The sequence below is a fragment of the Gymnoscopelus braueri genome (assembly GCF_963280865.1).
Source record: "Gymnoscopelus braueri genome assembly, chromosome: 7".
Classification (NCBI taxonomy): Eukaryota; Metazoa; Chordata; class Actinopteri; order Myctophiformes; family Myctophidae; genus Gymnoscopelus; species Gymnoscopelus braueri.
Genome location: NC_137608.1, coordinates 32,383,933 through 32,402,917, shown reverse-complemented (window position 1 = coordinate 32,402,917; position 18,985 = coordinate 32,383,933). Strand labels below are relative to the sequence as shown.

Below are 18,985 nucleotides of genomic sequence, written 5' to 3'. Positions count from 1 at the left end.
ATTGCAACATTTAGATTTTAGATACAACAGTGCCATCTAGTGTCACATCCAAAACTTACACAGGTTTATTGATTATTACAAAAAATAAGAAATAAGAAGGGAGCTGGCAGACAAGTAATTTATATAGTAGCTTTCTCTCGTGTTATTCTGAAATCTACAGCTGAGGATAATAACGTATCTACATTTAATTAATAGTAACGAAATATAAATACTGGCCTCCATCAATGGTGCATTGACATGTACTGGTACTGGTAGGCCTACTGTAGGCAGTGGTGGAAAGTAACTAAGTACATTTACTACAAATGTCCAATTTTGAGGTACTTTTACTTTACTGGAGTATTTCCAATTTTCTACTTCCATGACATCTCTGAGGCAAATATTGTACTTTTACTCCGCTAGAATTATTTGAAAATGTTAATTAGTTACTTTGTAGATTTTTATTATTATTATAAAACCACTTCAGACCTATATAATTTATATATACTTTGGCTATTTGAAAATAGCCGAAAGCTCACAATTCGACACATTGTGAGCTTGTAGATCTGCTATTTTCTAAAGATCTTTATACATTTTATACATTTGAAAACTTGTGAAATAGGACATTCTGCATAATGACTACTTTCTACTTTTGGTACTTTAAGTACATTTTGATACCAATACTTTTGTACTTTTACTCAAGTACATTTTGATTACCGGTCTTTAACTTTTAACAGTGTGTTTCAACATTGTAAAATATCTGAGTACTTCTACCACCACTGACTGTAGGTAGGCCTGTATCAGTCATCATGGGGTAATACATTATGCACATATAGTATATTCTTGTCCTGCAGTGGGTCTCACCTGGTTACTCACTGGGAGCTGGCTTTTGCCTTGACCTTGAAATAAAGACATATGCCTTATAACAACATTTCTCTAATAAAGTTTGTTCTTTGCCTGTGGGTCAGTCACAAACCACTGATTGGTTTTTGACACTTAAGAGAAGGTTCATGGATGTGGTGAGGGATGACATGCAGGTGGCAGGAGTCACAGAGGAAGACGCAGAAAACACAACCAGGTGGAAACTGATGATCCGCTGTGGGGGGGGGGGGGGGGTCCCCCAAATGAGCCAACATTTACACCTTGTTATGTAACTGTGAGACATGAATGGTATCTCAGTGGGGTACTTGAGGGGGTTCCAATTGGTCCCCATAAAGTACCAATTGTTAAACATCAGCATTACTTCATTTACAAGAAGTTTACACAATTAGAGAATGAAGAAGAATTGTACTTTTGATCATAGTTTGCCTGGCTATTATCTCTACCACATCAATACAGAATTTTGGACTAAATCATATCCAACAATAACAAAATATTCCAAAATGTATGTCTGAGAGATTAAATCTCCATGACTATAAAGTTGATAGGTTCCTTGATACGAAAAAGCTTGAGAACCACTGCAGACTGCCATCTTATACCCATAAATGGATCTAACATGTAAAATTACTTTCTTATTCCTTATCTATCTCTATTTTTATATTTTAGTAACCAATCATATCGCATAGCCTAGTAATAATAATAATAATAATAATAATAATAATAATAATCATAATCATAATAATAATAATAATAATCACACACATTCACATTCAAGCAAACTTTATTGATACCTGACAGCCAATATACATGCTCTGCAGATATTATACTTCACAAGTACAGGCCTTCATCAAAATACATCTTGCACTATATACAGATCTCTCCTGACAGACTGACGACCACATTCCAAAGCCTGATTTATGCTTCTGCAACAAAATGTTGTGCAAAATATATCACTCAACAAAAATAAGGCATATTTTCAGTTGAAAATACATAATTATTTGTCCTTGGGGTCGCCAAAGCATAATTCAGACTTCAATCCATTATATCTCTCAGTACGCTCCCTGTTTTCATGAGAAATTACAGCTAGTAATTTAAATAAAAGTTGCGGCCATTGTGATTCCTCCCAGTAGGCTTAATTGATTTAGGTTCACAATGGCACAAAATAGAAAACAACCCTTATAATGAAATGTTACAGTCAGTGGTGGAAAAAAGTTCATTTTTTTAACTTACGTAAAAGTATCAATACTGCAATATAGAAATACTCTGTTACAAGTAAAAGTCCGAAATTCAAAATGTACTTGAGTAAAAGAACAAAGGTATTGACATCAAAATGTACTTAAAGTACCAAAAGTAAAAGTACTCATTATGCAGAATGTCCCATTTCACAAGTTTTCTAGAGTATATGAAATGTATAAAAATCCTTTGAAAATAGCAGATCTACAAGCTCACGTTTTTTTCAAATAGCCAAAGTTTTTAGGGCTGTAGTTGTGTGTATGTTTTGTAAGCTAAATCTACACAAAGTAACTAGTAACTAAAGTGGTCAAAAATAGTAATGGAGTAAAAGTACAATATTTGCCTCTGAGATGCAGGGGAGTAGAAGTAAAAGTATTGGAAATTGGAAATACTCAAGTAAAGTACAAATACCTCAAAATTGTACTTAAGTACAGTACTTGAGTACATGTACTTAGTTACTTTCCACCACTGGTTACAGTAAACACCAATATATTGTAATTAAGCACCATTAGTGAAATGCAACCCAACAAATATTTTAAATCTGAAACCTGTTCATGTTTATCTTCATGAAATTCACCTAATCTGGAAATCTACACTTTCATACATTACATAGATATCAAAACGGTATATGTCTGACAATACACAGAGGCTTCTTCATGGGATGTCTGTAGCTCATTTAATCTGTGTATGATTTCTGCACTCTTTCTCCCCTTTCTCGACTCCCCTCTAACCCTCTCTCTCTCTCTCTCTCTCTCTCTCTCTCCCTCTTTCTCTCTCTCTCTCTCATACGGTCCTTAATTTCTATTTCTTCCCTGTAGGCATGGCTATCTGTAAATATATAGCTATATACATTAATGTATTAACCACTTTTAGCCTGGCGTCCATATTTTGGGCATGTTAGTATAGGAGAAAATCTTCAAAAATTCCCAAATGTTCCTGAATGTTCAATTGTTCAAAAGTGTGTGGGAGGGGAAATTGCAGATCTACAAGTTCACAAGACGTCGCATCTCGATGTCACTTGAACTTGTAGATTGGCTATTTTCACAATTCGTAGAACAACAAAGTATATGGGCTTAAGTGGTTAAAAACTATTGTTAAAATGTACGGAAATAAATCAGGCAATTACAAAACTACTGTAAAAGTGACTCAAACAGCCTTTGAGTGTTGACATGTTTAGCATAATTTCTCCTCAGCTCCGCTGCATTGGTTTAGTTGTTGTTTTCAGACTCAGGAGCTGTGAAAACACAGAAAAACATTTAAATCAGCAACGGACAGATAGAATTATGTTACAGTAGACTAAGGCTAAATCACTTACAACAATGGGCTCACATTAGGCTACATCATAATTTCCTCAAATAGCTGATCTACAAGCTCTTGTGAGCTTTATAAAGCTGTTCCAAAGGCAACATTCAATAGCTAGCAAGAGCAATGAGCAGCTTTGTGTAAAATGTGTGTGTTACTGAATTCAGTATCAGTGTGTGCGTAGTAGTATTGTTTCTGGAAAATAGACAAGAGCAAAAATGCGTAGGGAATGCATGGAGTAATAGTCAAAGCTTTAACTTCTGGAGCCCTATGCACCCATGCTGGTTTCATTTAAAATCTAAATCATTGGCCTGGACTACTGGCGCAGCGGTCCAGGCACCTAGGCTACATGTAGCCTGAAAGCGCGTCGCGGGTTCGACTCCCGATCCCGACGGCCTTTGCTGCATGTCACTCCCCTTCTCTCTACCCATTTCCTGTCAAATAAGGCATACAAGCCCAAAAATAAATCTTTAAAAAAGTCATCTTCCACCCTGACAGTCATCCCTTCGTTGTCCATAGCAGAAAGGAAACAGAAATGTAATATACATGTAGATTGACTATAACAGAGGAGAAGCAAGTCTTACCTGGTGATACTGCAGCCAGAGACGTGTGCTGCTGTGCCAGTGTACTGTACATCACAACGTGCTACGTTGTTGTTATAGTTGGACTCTGGAACCTGATGATTTGGGTTTACTGTCAACTGATAAGACAAACACACAATATTTTTTATATTAAAATGTATTGACTACGACTTGCAATATAAGAATACAAACACAATTAGCTTGTCCACAAATTACATAATTCCTCCTAGTCAAGGGGCACGTTAATAGGTCCTATTCTGGGCATGTCATAACAGGCGAACAATCAGCTAAAAGAGGCAAATATTTGCCCAAAATAGCTGATCTAAATTATCACAATGCGTCGCAGCGTGGTGCATTGTTAGATTGTAGATTGGTTATTTTCAGCGAGGAGATTTGTTATGCAGGCAAAACAGTAGGGGACCATGGGACCATCAAGTATAGACCCCTGGGGGACAGCAGTCAACAAAGTATATAGGAACTACATGGTTAGATGAAGTGTACAGTATACTGTATGGACTGTACACTGTGACAGGGCCTGTCACAATATAGGAATACAAGCATACTGTACTTAGCTTGTCCACAAACTTTGCTGTCCCTATAAAGCCAAAGTGCAGTAACTACAAAAATAATCAAACTGATAAAAAAGGGCTTCAATTGGCCAGCCGAAAAGGTTATGGGCATATGAATGACATTGCACTAATCATATATTAATCTGAGTTCCCAGAAGTTCTCGCATAAAAACGGGAGAATTATATCTGTGTTCTTGAGGCAACTGTTTATCCCTCACTATCATGAAGGCCAATTTTACCTTTGAGACAAATAAAGAAATGTGTCCAAAAACGTAGTCACTGCACTTTGGCTTTTAGGGCTTAGGGTATGTTAATAGGTCCTATTCTGGGCATGACATAACAGGCGAGAAATCAGCGAAAATAGGCAAATATTTGCGAAAAATTGCAGATCTACAATCTCACAATGCGTCGCAGCGTGCCACATTGTGAGATTGTAGATTGGCTATTTTCAGCAAAGAGATTTGGTAGGAGGGGACCAAGTATAGACCCCTGGGGGACAGCAGTCAACAAAGTAGGAATGACATGGTTAAATAAAGTGTACAGTATACTGTATGGACTGTCCCCTGTGACAGGGCCTATGTAATCAGACCTTGAGTATGTATTTTCCTGGTGAGACATCGGTGATATCAATCCACTGGCAGTCAATATCAGCATTGTAGGTATCATAGCAACCAGGACTCAGACCCTGGACAGAAAAAATCATCATCATCATCATCATCATCATCATCATCATTATCATCAACAAAAACAACAACAACATCCTCAAATCAGATATATGTGTCTGTGTAGGGAATCCTCTCTGCCAAAGAGAGATGTTAGGCTTATGGGCTTCTGGCAGGATTTCGTTACATACTGTACATGTGTATCATCCAAACCTGTGTGTGAGAGGTGCAGGCGTAGCGGCGGTGGTATCCATGGTCGCAGGACGTGTCCTCCAAGCAGAAGCTAGCTTTGTGTCCCTCTGCAACCCGAGTCTGGGTGCTTGCATCCAGCAACTCATACAGACTGAATTGATCCATGCTGTGGAAGTGACTGAGGAACAACAACAGCATAAGAAATGGTCATTTAGGGCTGTCTTCGACTAAACAAATTCTTAGTCAACTAATAGTCATGCAAATGTATCAACTAATGATTGATTGATTTAATTGACAAATCTATAAAGCTGTTTGTCACATACAATGAGGCAATGATCAGACTTTTCAGGTTGGTGAGGGTGAGAACGGAACATTCTAATGTCGATTTCACAATGCCTACTGGCTATTGGCCTACAGATTGATAGAGATAAATGGTTATATATCTAGAGTTTACACTACATTTGCATATCATTTAGCAAGAAATAATTCAGCATAGGAAAAAAGCATAACAAATCACAAATGACTATGAGGTGACAGCTCTAATGTCACTCAAATCAAATGTGTTCATTTTCCAACAACTTCAGTCATTGCCAATTCCCCCCATGTGTACTGCAGTCCCAGTCTCTGGCCTCAGGATGGAGTAGACAACCATTTTCCTCCTCTAGACAAGAGCGAGATAGACAAGTGCGAGATAGACAAGAGTGAGTGCAGACTTCTCTACCAAAGTCTGCAGTATCTTCCCCAGTTCCCCTCCCCGCTGAACAGGTATCCCAGGCAACCAACCAGTAGAGGTCTCTAGAGCAGCGACAAGGAAAAAAATCCCCTGCTAACTTCCCACCCAAAACCGGCAATTGCATTCATTAGAGAGCCTGGTGGTGGTGGGCACTGGGCGAGTGTTTCACCTCTATGTCACCTGGAAGCCCATGTTCAAATGTACAATTAGTTAACTACAATGTGAAAGAGGTCAACCTCCACCACAAAATGGATATATCAGAGCCAATAAATGTGACTTATAGTTAGTACTATGTTAGTCCCAGTTATAGGAGACCGTGGGGGAAAAAAAATGTAGTGTGACTACTGCCGTATTACTGCACAATAACATAAAGTCAACGTGACTTACTGATGGCAGCTGTGCCACTCCCAAGCATAGCGAGGTCTACTGGGGAGGAAGTCAGCTGTTCCCTGGTTCTTCACTCTCTGAGGAAACCTCAACAGGACCCTGGTATCATAGTCTTGAGCATAAGCTGCTGAACTGTATAGGACCAGAGAGGAGAGGAGAGGAGAGGAGAGGAGAGGAGAGGAGAGGAGAGGAGAGGAGAGGAGAGGAGAGGAGAGGAGAGGAGAGGAGAGGAGAGGAGAGGAGAGGAGAGGAAATTAAGAATGGATTGCAGGAGAGTTATTGGACAAGTTATTGACAAGGAATAGTTACATCAGGTCCTGCATATTGATAAGTATCATAAATCCCATTGCACAATTTTGCTTCCTAGATTAAATTCAAATGAATGCTCGCTAATATGGATGCAAAGTGCTCAGTCATCAATCCAAATGGTACAGATATGAATCATGCAGTCACCACTAGAAGCTTTGTGTTCAATAATAAAATAAAGACAATGTATTCCCACAATTCACATGAAATTGTAATTATGTACAGTGCAGGAAAAAGCCTGTGGGTGGAGTCAGGGTGTAGGGTAGAATTAGCAAAGCTGTGGCAGGATGTGATATGTTTTTGTTGTGTGATGTAAATGAAAGCTCTCCTGATAGTATATTAAATGCAACCTCATAAATCATTAGTATTGCATTGTATTCTTTAGTAGTGTAGTGGAGTAGTGTACTGTACCTGGCCAGGCAGTTCTCCTCTGCAGCACAGCGCAGGTTGTACATGGGGAGTCTCTGGACATATGTAGAAATCTGGACGTAGTAGGGGTCAGGGTACAGGTCAGGGAGACCTCCTACACTCAGGACAAGGACACAAATCCTTCAGCCAACATGGCAGTTGAAAGAGAACAAGGGATCCAATCCAACATTGAATACGACTTAAAAGAGTCTAAAAGCTCCACCAGCGGCACTCAGAGGCTGACCCAACCAGACCATAGTGGTTTGAGCTGACTGTCATTGCCATCCTCATTCTCCCTAGTGGGGCTAGAAAATGAAAAAAATAAATGTATTAAGGAGTCAATAGGAAAGGCCACAGGGTCGCCAAAATCAGTGGGTGCCTCCTGCAATCTTGCATGCAAGGATGACATTTCTGACTGACAGTGGCATTAGAGACATATGGGGTCACTCAAATAGTTAGGTTTCATCCTCTGAGGAGCATGAATGTGCTTAGAAAGTTTCATGAAATCTGCCCATTAGATTGTGAGAGATCTTGCATGCATGTGGACATTTTGGCCTAATAGTGGTGCTAGAGGAAAAGGCCATGGCATCACTTCTGGCACCAGTACAGTACCAGTACACTGGGGAGCATGAATGCGTTCATGGTAATCCGGCCATTAGATTTTTTGATATCTTGTGTAAGTGGACATTTTGGTCTGTGGGTGGCACTATAGAGGAAAGGCCATGGGGTCACCAAAATCAAGAGAGTTCATCCCTTGCAGAAGACGGTGCACAGTAAATTCCATGGCAATCCAGACAAGCAATCCAGACAAGTTTTCGAGACAGTCTTGCAGTCATAAGAACTTCTGCAGCACCTTTCCGCACGCACTCTGTTTGCCCGTTTAAAACCAAATGATGATGATGAAGAGATTAGATTAAAGCAATGTGTAACTTTTATGTCCTACCGAGGATTCAAACCCTTTAGAGTTAATCAAATAAAATCCCTATTTTATTCATTTTTCCCCCCTGTGTCGGCTTTAGGACTTTTGGCCTAATAGATTGTATGAAATGACAAAAGTAAAGCCTATAAACAGAATGATAGAGTCTTGCTGGTTGCTGATCCGGTCTGTTGCTGTATTACCAGACACAGTAGGCAGCTCTAGACTGGAGCAGAGCACTGAGCAGCAAATAGAATTTAGCAACCAGGCTTTCCACAGTTACTGTCTAAAGCCTGCATGGTAATGCAAGGTTAAGGTACTGTTATTGTTATCCATCTCTGTTGTCATTTATTAAGGAACTGTCAATCTGATATGACAGAAGGGGTGGGGCCTTATCCTTGGCCTTACCTCCAAATACCAAAGTATTTTTCTTTTCTTTTCTTTTTTACAATGTTGCAAATGACATGATTGCTGCCAGTGTCTTATAGTCATGATGATGGGGAAATATGGGGAAATAGAGAACCCTATGGAACCTACAGGTGTTGTACAAGTGCAGCATCTAGTGGCTGAATATTTAAGTCAATTCTTCACTTCACAGTATAGCAGTTGGGATTTGTTTAAAAAGTGTTTGGAAGCATGCAAGCACCCTATTGTATGGAGCAAGCAGGACAACATGAGCAATAATTAGGAGTGAGTAACTAAAAGCATTTTTGACATGTCCTAAATTGTCACTCTCAATTTGATAGGATTTCATCTAATCCATATGCATGTACAATATGCATGGGACTTGACATCAATCAATCAATCAATCAGCGACCTAAAATCTTGCCAGTGCCTCAGAGTTATGAGTCACATACAACACAGCACAGTGTAAAAAAATTAATGCAATCATACACAGATTTTGAAATCTTGTGAACTCAGCAACCATAAAAGCAGTCTGATCATTTTATCATGGGAAAAGGACCAGAGGGTAGAAAACTATGGGTAATAATAGCCTACGTTTACACTTCATAATAATATGACAATGTAATTTCCCCGTACGTACCATCCTGGTGATAGCTGGTGCCAGCACCAGCTCTGGCTCTGGCGGCGGGCCTCGGTCTGTGGTAGGAGTTGTAGTAGTTGTAATAACGATAATAGTTAGAGGACTTGTAGGGGTTGTACGGATCATCTCCGACCATCATGTCCTCCCGCCTAACGGGTGCAGCGGAATCATCCTCAGCGCGGGGAGCTGCTGGCCGGTTCCCGCGCTGCTGGCGTGCGGCGCGTAATTGCGCACCGCCGCTGCTAGCCGGGAGCCTGGGAGAGCCTCGAGAAGGAGCGGCCAGCAAGGTGTCGTTAATCTCGTTATTGTTGCTGACGACGACGACGACGGGGTTCCGTTGATGGGCCGGGGCATGTCTCCGGTTTGACGGCTGGTATTGAGAACCGCCGCTCCGGATGCTGAAAACCTGACCGTTGTGCTGCCACGTTAAGCCCTGTCTCAGCGCACCTGTCCGGGGGCCGTCCTCCTCCTGACAACGACCCTTGTCTAAGAAACTACAAAGAAAACATAACTGTGTGACAGACAGCAAAAATGCTTCGAATGACAGTCCCTTCATGCCTAAAGGTGAGATAAACAATAAATTAAACTACAAATAATGCAAATGTGTTCTATACAGTTGCTGCCCAAATGCATAGGCCTACTTTTCACAACTAAGGGTTCTATTGGAGTGGTCCCCACATCTAACTACTGCATGCTGATGGAGAGTGGAGAGGAGGCAGAGGAGGAGTTCCACTTTTAAACAGATTCCAAGTTACACAAGCGTCTGTGGGCAGATGATGTTATGTGAGAGTAGTCTTCATTTAGTGTTATCAATGTGTGAAGGCGAACTTTAAATTTTACCATCATTACCATTCATTTTATTCAGATTGAACTGAGACCATGCCCTTGTTTGATTTAAATAGCCATGCTGAGATAAGTTTACCAGAGCAACACACCTGACTTTTGCTTTAATGACAATTCAGCTAATTTAGTTAATTCTTGCTAATTTATAAATAGACAGTTTTAGAATAGAATGGAATAGAATAGAATGACAGAAAAAAAATGAACTTGTTTTGTTTAAGCTTTGTGCTATTGTTTTCTTTCACTTTAGATGTACAGTAGCTGCTCCTTTCTCCACAGCAGGAGGTGTAATTTGTGACATTCTTTTGGTCACTCAGCTGTCCCGTTGTGACCTAGCTAATTATCTCTTTTGCAATAGTAGGTTTCTCATTTTAAACTCAGATGGTTATGGTATAATCTACAGTAGGCCTATACACAATGTCTAGGCTAGGTATATCTACTGCATGCCATAGGTCTACATAAAGTACATATGGGGTTGTTATGGTATAGGCAGTGATACAAGATGGGTCATAGACTTGTTTCTGTTCCCTCTCCATATTATGTTAAATGATGATTATTAATATTATTATCATTATTTTTCATTATCATTGATTATTTTTATTTTATTTTATTGCCAATGGATGCCCAGTGCAATCATTGTTGGATCACAGGCCCTGAGAAAGATGAAAGATGTTCTCACTAATGTCCCCAGCTTAGATTTTTCCAGGACCATCTGCAGATGTAAACTGGCAACTTTTTGCTTCTAACCTCCGTACAATTTAAGCGACCACTACCTTGTTTGCTTAGTTGTCATTGGAAAGAGTTAGTATCGTGGTCAGCCAGTTATGTCCTCTCAGAGTTCTGCAATCATGTCAAACACTTGGCCTACCTTACAACACGTACACTTAAAACACAGCCTTCTATTTAACAAGGACTTTAGTATTCTTAAGTTGAAAACTAGTGAAATGGATTCGCCCAGTGGTATACAGTAAACTCCTTGTCATAAAGACAGTCCAGGCTTTTGTTTTATTTTATGAGTGGAATGCGTTCCCTCCTGCTCCCCATGTTTCATATTCCCGTCTCCCTGCTGAGACCTCAGGATGCTTTAAAAGGCTGGAATTGAGGCACTTACCGACTGAGAGGTTTCCTCCAGTTTGTGCCACCCACGTGGCACAAAGCACACATAAACATGTTGCTTATCTGAATGTCTCTAACCCATATGCACATCAGCTGCTTATAGTGCGCATGTCTATTGATTTATGCACTTCTGAGCACTAATACAAAAATGCATGCTTTGCATGCTCTTGTTCCATTTCACACATGCACACACACTTCACACACCTCACACACAAACACATACACACACATGCATGCACACACGCGCACACGCGCACACACACACACACACACACACACACACACACACACACACACACACACACACACACACACACACACACACACACACACACACACACACACACACACACACACACACACACACACACACACACACACACACACAGAGAGATGTGCTTCTCATCTTTCCTTTTAAACATATACTGCTAGCTACTTCAAACAAGCTACATTTCAGTAAGTCACTTAAAAAGATTTTCAAATGAGTTACTTCAAGCAAGTTGTGTAACAGTTACAGTTCATCTAAATTACTGAAATCCTGCCCAGGCCTAGAATGTCAACGCAACACAAGTGTATAATTGGACTGAAAACCCATGCAGGAAGCAACATTCAGTCCAATGTTTGATTATGAAGCAGGACATAGCAGAAATAATCATAGCAATACCATGCTATACAGTACCAGATATACTGGATGTTATAGACTACTCACTTGTAAGTCACTCTGAATAAGTCATGTCTGCTAAAAACCTAAATTGTAAATTGTATAAAAATACTGTCTTAAGCAAGAATGTCAACAGTCAGTTTGAGATAAAATGTGTGAATGACATAGTGAAAGGCATAGAAAGAAAATATAATACATTATATATTATAATCACATACTGTTTGTGTTCTTGTTGCCATGCAGTAGTTTCCAAAAGTACAGGTTATATGGTTGTGGCCCATGATGCTGTGGTGATACAGCATTTGTTTAATTAAGGTAAAGCAATGGCATTAGGACATCTGCTAACCATTAGCTGCTCTGTCACTTTTCGTTATCCAGCAGTGTAACATTAGGCAGTAAAGAAAGATAAAAATGTTTTGGGGTTTTCTAGTGGGTCAGTTTGTTGCATGCCTGTGCAATAATGACTGTAGAGACCCTCTGGGTAATGTCCTATAAGCACAAATTATAGATTCAAGTATTTGTTATCGTTACATCTTATTTATGAGTACACAAGAGTAAAATTCTTCCCTTTTGTAGCAGCAAAAATAACAAGAAATAATGAATAGTGAAGTTAGTAAAGAAAAATGTATAGGATAATAAAGATCTGTGTGTGTGTGTGTGTGTGTGTGTGTGTGTGTGTGTGTGTGTGTGTGTGTGTGTGTGTGTGTGTGTGTGTGTGTGTGTGTGTGTGTGTGTGTGCGTGTGCGTGAGCGTGCGTGCGTGCGTGCGTACGTGCGTGCGTGTGGAAGGCAGACAGGTGTCAATCTTTCATAGCCTGGATGCCTGGGGGCGGTTATCATTTCCAGAGCTTATTGTCCTTCCTGGTCTTCTCGTTGATGACATGTTGCATTTTTTTTTCTTTCTACAGTGTCTTTTCCTGTCATTCTCACAGGTGAGATAGAACAACACAAGAGATATGTTGTAATCAAACCATGTCACCTAAGCATAAATCAGAATATGAATCATTTCTTTATCTGGATGGACTGTGTCACGACTGTATCCATGGATATGAACCCATTCCAGGCTGGTGCTGATCAGTAGCAGGAAGAGTAAGCTACTGTAGGCTATGTACTGTATGCCTGGCAACACCTAGGTAACAAACATGTGTACGCACTTTACCCCCATGTTGCGCTGCCAGCCTCAGCCAGCCCCTACGACTGCCTGCCACTGGGTAATAACATGTGTACACATTTTACCACCCTGTCCCTGCCAGCCCCAGCCAGCCACTACTTGCCTGCCACTAGGAAAACGTGATCAGGCCGAACAAAAGCTCATTTTTTATAACATCTGTGTAAACATCAAAGGCAGGCTGTTCCCAATGAGATGCAGGTGTCAGGGGTTGATCTGAGGGGGTTTTAGAGGCTCCATAATGAGGGCCCCGCTGCCTACAGGGGCCCTCACTCCAATACAGGAACACATAAAGACTCATGGAAACTATAGGCACAGTAGCACTGCTTTTACCTTTATCATCATCAGCAGCAGCAGCTGCAAAGTTTAATAAAAGAGAGATGGAGAAACTTGATATCTTGTAACTAACGTCTGTGTGCATGCTCGCTGCATGCTTGCGCGCATGACTGCATGCTTGTGTAAGCGTCCACGTGAATGCGCACAAAAACCAGCACCATGTTCATTGTGTGGGTGTGAGAGAGAGACAAAGTGAGAGAGAATGCTTTGTTGTGTTGATTGTCTTGCATACCATAACCCTGCCAAAAGGTGCTAAACACTGGGTACAGTCATAACTTGCAGTTGTGTAAATCACACCTACATAAAGGCTTATCGCTTACAAACATTAGAAATGTGAGTCAAATTTAAGTGTAGTAACATCTACTATGATATTCTAGCAGCGTGTATATTTGGTCTTGTAGCTGGGTCTAATCAAACACACACGTTGGTCGTTATACTGAATGGATAAACTGGCTTGGCATTTCCCAATATACAGTAGCTGATGTAACTATCCTCTGGTCTTTTTCCAGAACTTAAAACACATATAGTAGCTGTTGCAAAAAGTCCACAGTGAGTCTATCCATATTTGCTTATTAAAAGAAAGGGAACGCCTTAGGCTAGGCTTTTATAACAGCATTCAGTCTGTAAGCATCCCCTTCACCATTAATGTCCAGTGGCTGATTTGAATTTGCTGACTGAGATGTAGAGCCAATGGACAGGACATCTGGTAATGCTAGTATTTGATGGCATGCGTATAGGCAATCTATATAGTTGAGTGAGTGAGTGAGTGAGTGAGTGAGTGAGTGAGTGAGTGAGTGAGTGAGTGAGTGAGTGAGTGAGTGAGTGAGTGAGTGAGTGAGTGAGTCATTCAGTCAGTCAGTCAGTCAGTCAGTCTGACTTGTTGCTGAGTATGCATAGAGGGCTGCTTTTGAACAGCCATCGTCATTTGGATAAATAGTTGCATGCCTCTGTTTCTTTGAAATGTGAAGGGCAACCAACCAAACTGCTGTAAAACCTATGTTATAGAACACAGCATTTACACAGCAAATGACCCCACATCAGCCCTGACCCCTGGTCCCCGAGGGGAAGCACTGATCAGTGATCACACAGGCCTTACAGCCTCTGTAAAATGTGTGTGTGTGTGTGTGTGTGTGTGCGTGTGTGTGTGTGTGTGTGTGTGTGTGTGTGTGCGTGTGTGCGTGTGTGCGTGTGTGCGTGTGCGCGTGTGCGTGTGCGTGTGTGCGTGTGTGCGTGCGTGCGTGCGTGCGTGTGTGTGTGTGTGTGTGTGTGTGTGTGTGTGTGTGCACACGCACCTGCGTACCTGCGTACAGTATGTGTGTGTGTGTGTGTGTGTGTGTGTGTGTGTGTGTGTGTGTGTGTGTGTGTGTGTGTGAGTGTGTGTGTGTGTGTGTGTGTGTGTGTGGGTGTGGTTGTGGGTGTGTTTGTGAGTGTGAGTGTGAGTGTGAGTGTGAGTGTGAGAAAGAGAGAGAGAGAGAGAGAGAGAGAGAGAGAGAGAGAGAGAGAGAGAGAGAGAGAGAGAGAGAGAGAGAGAGAGAGAGAGAGACTGCAGAGAGAGACTGCAAACAAGAGAGAGAGAGAGAGAGAGTGACATTGAACATATTAAAAGTGGTTTTACAATTAGTAGGGCTCTGTCAGCAGAGGGGTTGATAGTCCAAATTATTAAAGTCATTCCTCACCTTAAGCAGTGACTAGTCCATAAACATATAGGTGGGGAACACACTAATAAAGTCCCCAGACCTGGCCTTGTGCTGTTGAACACCTAAAGGAATTTAGGCAGGTATACCTCGTAGCATGGGCCCCTCAGGCATCTCCATTCTGAACCTCCAACCCAGTGAAACTCCATCCGGGCCTGCCGTACTCTGGTCAAACTACCTATAAAACGATACAACCCCTCAGAATCAGAACCATGCGTCATGCGGATTCTGGCCTTTGACTCTGGTGGAGTGCTGGCTCACACCAGTGGGAAACAACCAGCATACATTTGATGTAGTCTAAGAAAATCTTTTGAAATAATAAATGATTAAAAACTAAATGTGGGAAACTAAAAAAGGAGGATATTTACTTAGGAACCACTGACTTAAACCCTACATGCTGTACTTTATTTACCAGGGTCACCCAGGGGTCTACTTTTGGCCTACTCCTTTTTCCCCTCCACGCCAAATCTTTTTTTGCTGAAAATAGGCGATCTACAAGATCACAACATGTCACACTGCGATGTGTTGTGATCTTGTTGATCTGCTTTTTCCACTGAATGTTCAACTATTATGACATGGCCAGAATAGGGACGTTATATGGTTCAAGGGGTTAAGAAAAAATCAATAGCACAGCAGGAGTACAGTAGGTGCAGGATGGGCTATGTTTGTGACAAGACCTTAAGTAAGTAACATTATGTATCTTATACAATTTGGCGAAACAATTACTTCTTAACCCATTCAAATCGGGATTTTGTGCAAATCTTTGAATATAATATTTTTAAGCGAAATTTTTTAACTAAAATTTTGCTTCTGGGGGTCCCTGGAAAAAAAAACATTTGAGATGGGGGTCCGCAGCCAAATACAAATCAATTTGGGGGTCCCTGACATGAAAAAGTGTTGAGCACCAATGATATAGCAATTAGCAACACGTTTTTCAGAAAACTGTTAGGATTTAGAAGACTCTGGTCTTAAAGGGTTAACAGGCCTATTTCTATCTGAATACATGAGGCACTGGGAAAGACTGTTGTTACATGTTGTCACCGGTTCATGCAAGCTGTCCCTTCCAGACCATATATTGACGTGATAAAGATTGCCCAGTCTTTCCAGGCTGTCCCACAGAACCACCTCCTTCCCCTGCAGCGAGAATAAAGAAGAAGAAAGGAAAAAAGAGAACACTGACTTTGTGCTACGTGGCTTCCAGCAGCACATGAGCACTTCTATCCCAGAGCATCAAACAAAAGAAGACGTGTGTGGGGGGAGACGGGGATGGAGACAGAGCCAGAGAGGTGTGTAGACTTGTACTGTAAGTAAAAACAGAAGAAAGAACTTTCCTTGCAGAGTCTAGCAGCCTATAAAACTGGTTAAGATGGAACATATACACCAGTTTGATGTTTCGACATTAAAATAGGGTCCGACATACACAGTTCAGGGGAGGATTAAGGTATAGGTAGCTCAGTCTTTCTGCTGTAAGAAGCAGGCAAACAGTAGCTGTGTCAGTTTATGTCTGTGGGGAATGGGAAATCATTTCTTGATTATTCAGACCAAAGCTGCAAAGCAAAGTGGAAGTTGAAGATCTGCTGTATCTTTATTTATTCATTGAATTTGGAGAATGACGCATTTACAGTATATAGCATCTTTATCCAAAGCACGCACGCACGCACGCACGCACGCACGCACGCACGCACGCACGCACGCACGCACGCACGCACGCACGCACGCACGCACGCACGCACGCACACACGCACACACACACACACACACACACACACACACACACACACACACACACACACACACACACACACACACACACACACACCAGAGGAAACCATGCAAGGCACCAACCAGCTCATTGGGAGCAGTTAGGGGTTCAGTGTCTTGCTCAAGGACACTTCGACACTAACCAGGGGGAGCTGATAATCAAACCGGGATCCTCCCAAGCAGCTTCACTAGCCCCTGAGACACTGCAGCCCCACGGCAGTTTTACAAGTCAGTCTCTTTTGACTGGCTCTTTCCTACTGTTAACCTCTAGCCTTTAGTCTTAATTCATTTTTTTGGGTTGAACATATCATGCTGCCATCCCCACTATGCAACATTCTCACATTGGGACCACTCCTGTATGTGTCTGCGTGTGTAATCCCCCATATTAAATAGGTTTGAGTGAACGTTTCTTTTGACCTCTGGTCGATGTGTACGTGACAGAAATCACACTGCTGGAGATTGTGTATTCCACGGCCAAGTTCTCTCTTTCACTTTCAAAAATAATTACAGCTGGGTAGTGTTTTGGCAGGAACTACTCTAGCATCACGCCACACTGAAAGCATAGCCATATAAAAACTGTTGTCTCTTAGCACAGTGGTATTGAAACCATATCCCCTGGGACCACAGTTTGTACAGAATTCTTCTCCCTTATGGTGCTGAGGTTATTTTATTCCATTTACTTAGGCTTACACTACAGGAACTTGGGAAGACATAATCGATTAATTATACAGCTTTTTCTAAAATAAAACAGGCATATGTATGTAATGTCGCCATAACTGACCTTTTGAGAGAGAGAGAGAGAGAGAGAGAGAGAGAGAGAGAGAGAGAGAGAGAGAGAGAGAGAGAGAGAGAGAGAGAGAGAGAGAGAGAGAGAGAGATGCTCAAACATACAGTATTTAGGTGCAGGACTTAGTAGTAGATTGAGAAATACACATACTATAGTGGTGATCTGAAGGAGAATAGAGATTGGATCAATAAACCTGCTGTCGTAATAGTAATGTAGGCTATGAATTGAAAATGAATGGGAACATTTCGTGAGTCCTGACTTCTTGTTTTTAGATTTGGGAGAGAATCCCTAATGTTCACAATGGAAAAGATACATTTTAAGACCAATTTATAAAAGGTGCCACACTTTTATTTTCAAGCACACTTGTTCACGTGGAGTGAAGTCATAACTAGTTCTCTACTGCCCCCTGCTGTTCTCCAACAGAAAGGCACATGGAATTATCTGGAATACATTTTCCATTCATATTTGTAGTAGACAACAGTAGCACATTTTGAAATTTGCACCCTAAGGTCAGAACAATATAGAAGTATGTGTTTTTGACTGGGGTTTGACTGGACTGCTGCATTACTACAATGACCATAATGCTTTGGGGCACTGCCCTTCCTTGTGGGGAGGGAAGGCTGAGTGGGGGTGTGGTCTACATTGTAACTTTCCCCTCCCAGTTCTCACTACAAAAACATCAACACATGCTGATGTTGTCATCAACATCAACCAGTGTTGCCATGTCTGCTTATTATAATCGACTCTGGGACTTTGTAAATATTGGTAGTTGCGCGTAACTTTTTTTGGGCTTGTTTTTAAATACATAAATAAAATAATTGTGTACTTGTCCACGGACCCTCATCTGAAATTATAATTTCTGCCAAGGACCCCTGTACCAGATTTGTGTTGTTAAAATGTTTCAAAAATATTCCATATATTTAGCGCTTTTTTCCCTCAAGATTTCTTAGAAAATAGCAGATCTAAGGATAAGGATAATTCCTTTAACAGGTCCGTTCATGAAAGTCCTTACGGTCTTGTTTCCAATGAGGGCCTGTGAGCAATTAGGGGTTAAGAGTCTTGCTCAGGGACAAATTTCATTTAATCGACACTTTTGCTGGCCTGGCCTGGAATCGTACCTGGGGCAACCAGGGCCTCTGGCTCCCTAGGCGGGCTCACTAACCACTCAGCTGTGGCCGCCTCTATCTACAACCATACAATGCGTCAAATCGCTACGCGTTGTGAGCTTGTAGATCGGCAATTTTCAAATAGCCCATGTCTAGGTTTCAAGTGCTCTTGGCCTAGGTATTTTCTTTTGGGCTTGTTTTCATAGAGGTTGCTTATTTCTCTCACAAGATCTGGCAACACTGAGTAGACTTGAATGTTCCGTTCTGTGAAACTATTCAATCTTTGCTGCTGTTGTATTGTGTTCTGTATTGATTGCATCTTTTAGCA

General features: G+C 41.3%; 1 protein-coding gene across 1 annotated transcript; it reads right to left on the bottom strand.

Moving 5' to 3' along the window:
• Positions 1–3,059: 3,059 nt before the first annotated feature.
• Positions 3,060–9,845, bottom strand: lox (lysyl oxidase). The gene is made up of 7 exons (XM_080434042.1): positions 9,190–9,845; positions 7,232–7,343; positions 6,515–6,646; positions 5,416–5,572; positions 5,130–5,225; positions 3,975–4,090; positions 3,060–3,322 (listed from the first exon to the last, which is right to left on the bottom strand). The coding sequence occupies exons 1-7, from the start codon at positions 9,743–9,745 to the stop codon at positions 3,316–3,318; spliced, it is 1,176 nt and encodes a 391-aa protein (XP_080290168.1). The 5' UTR covers positions 9,746–9,845; the 3' UTR covers positions 3,060–3,315.
• Positions 9,846–18,985: the final 9,140 nt, after the last annotated feature.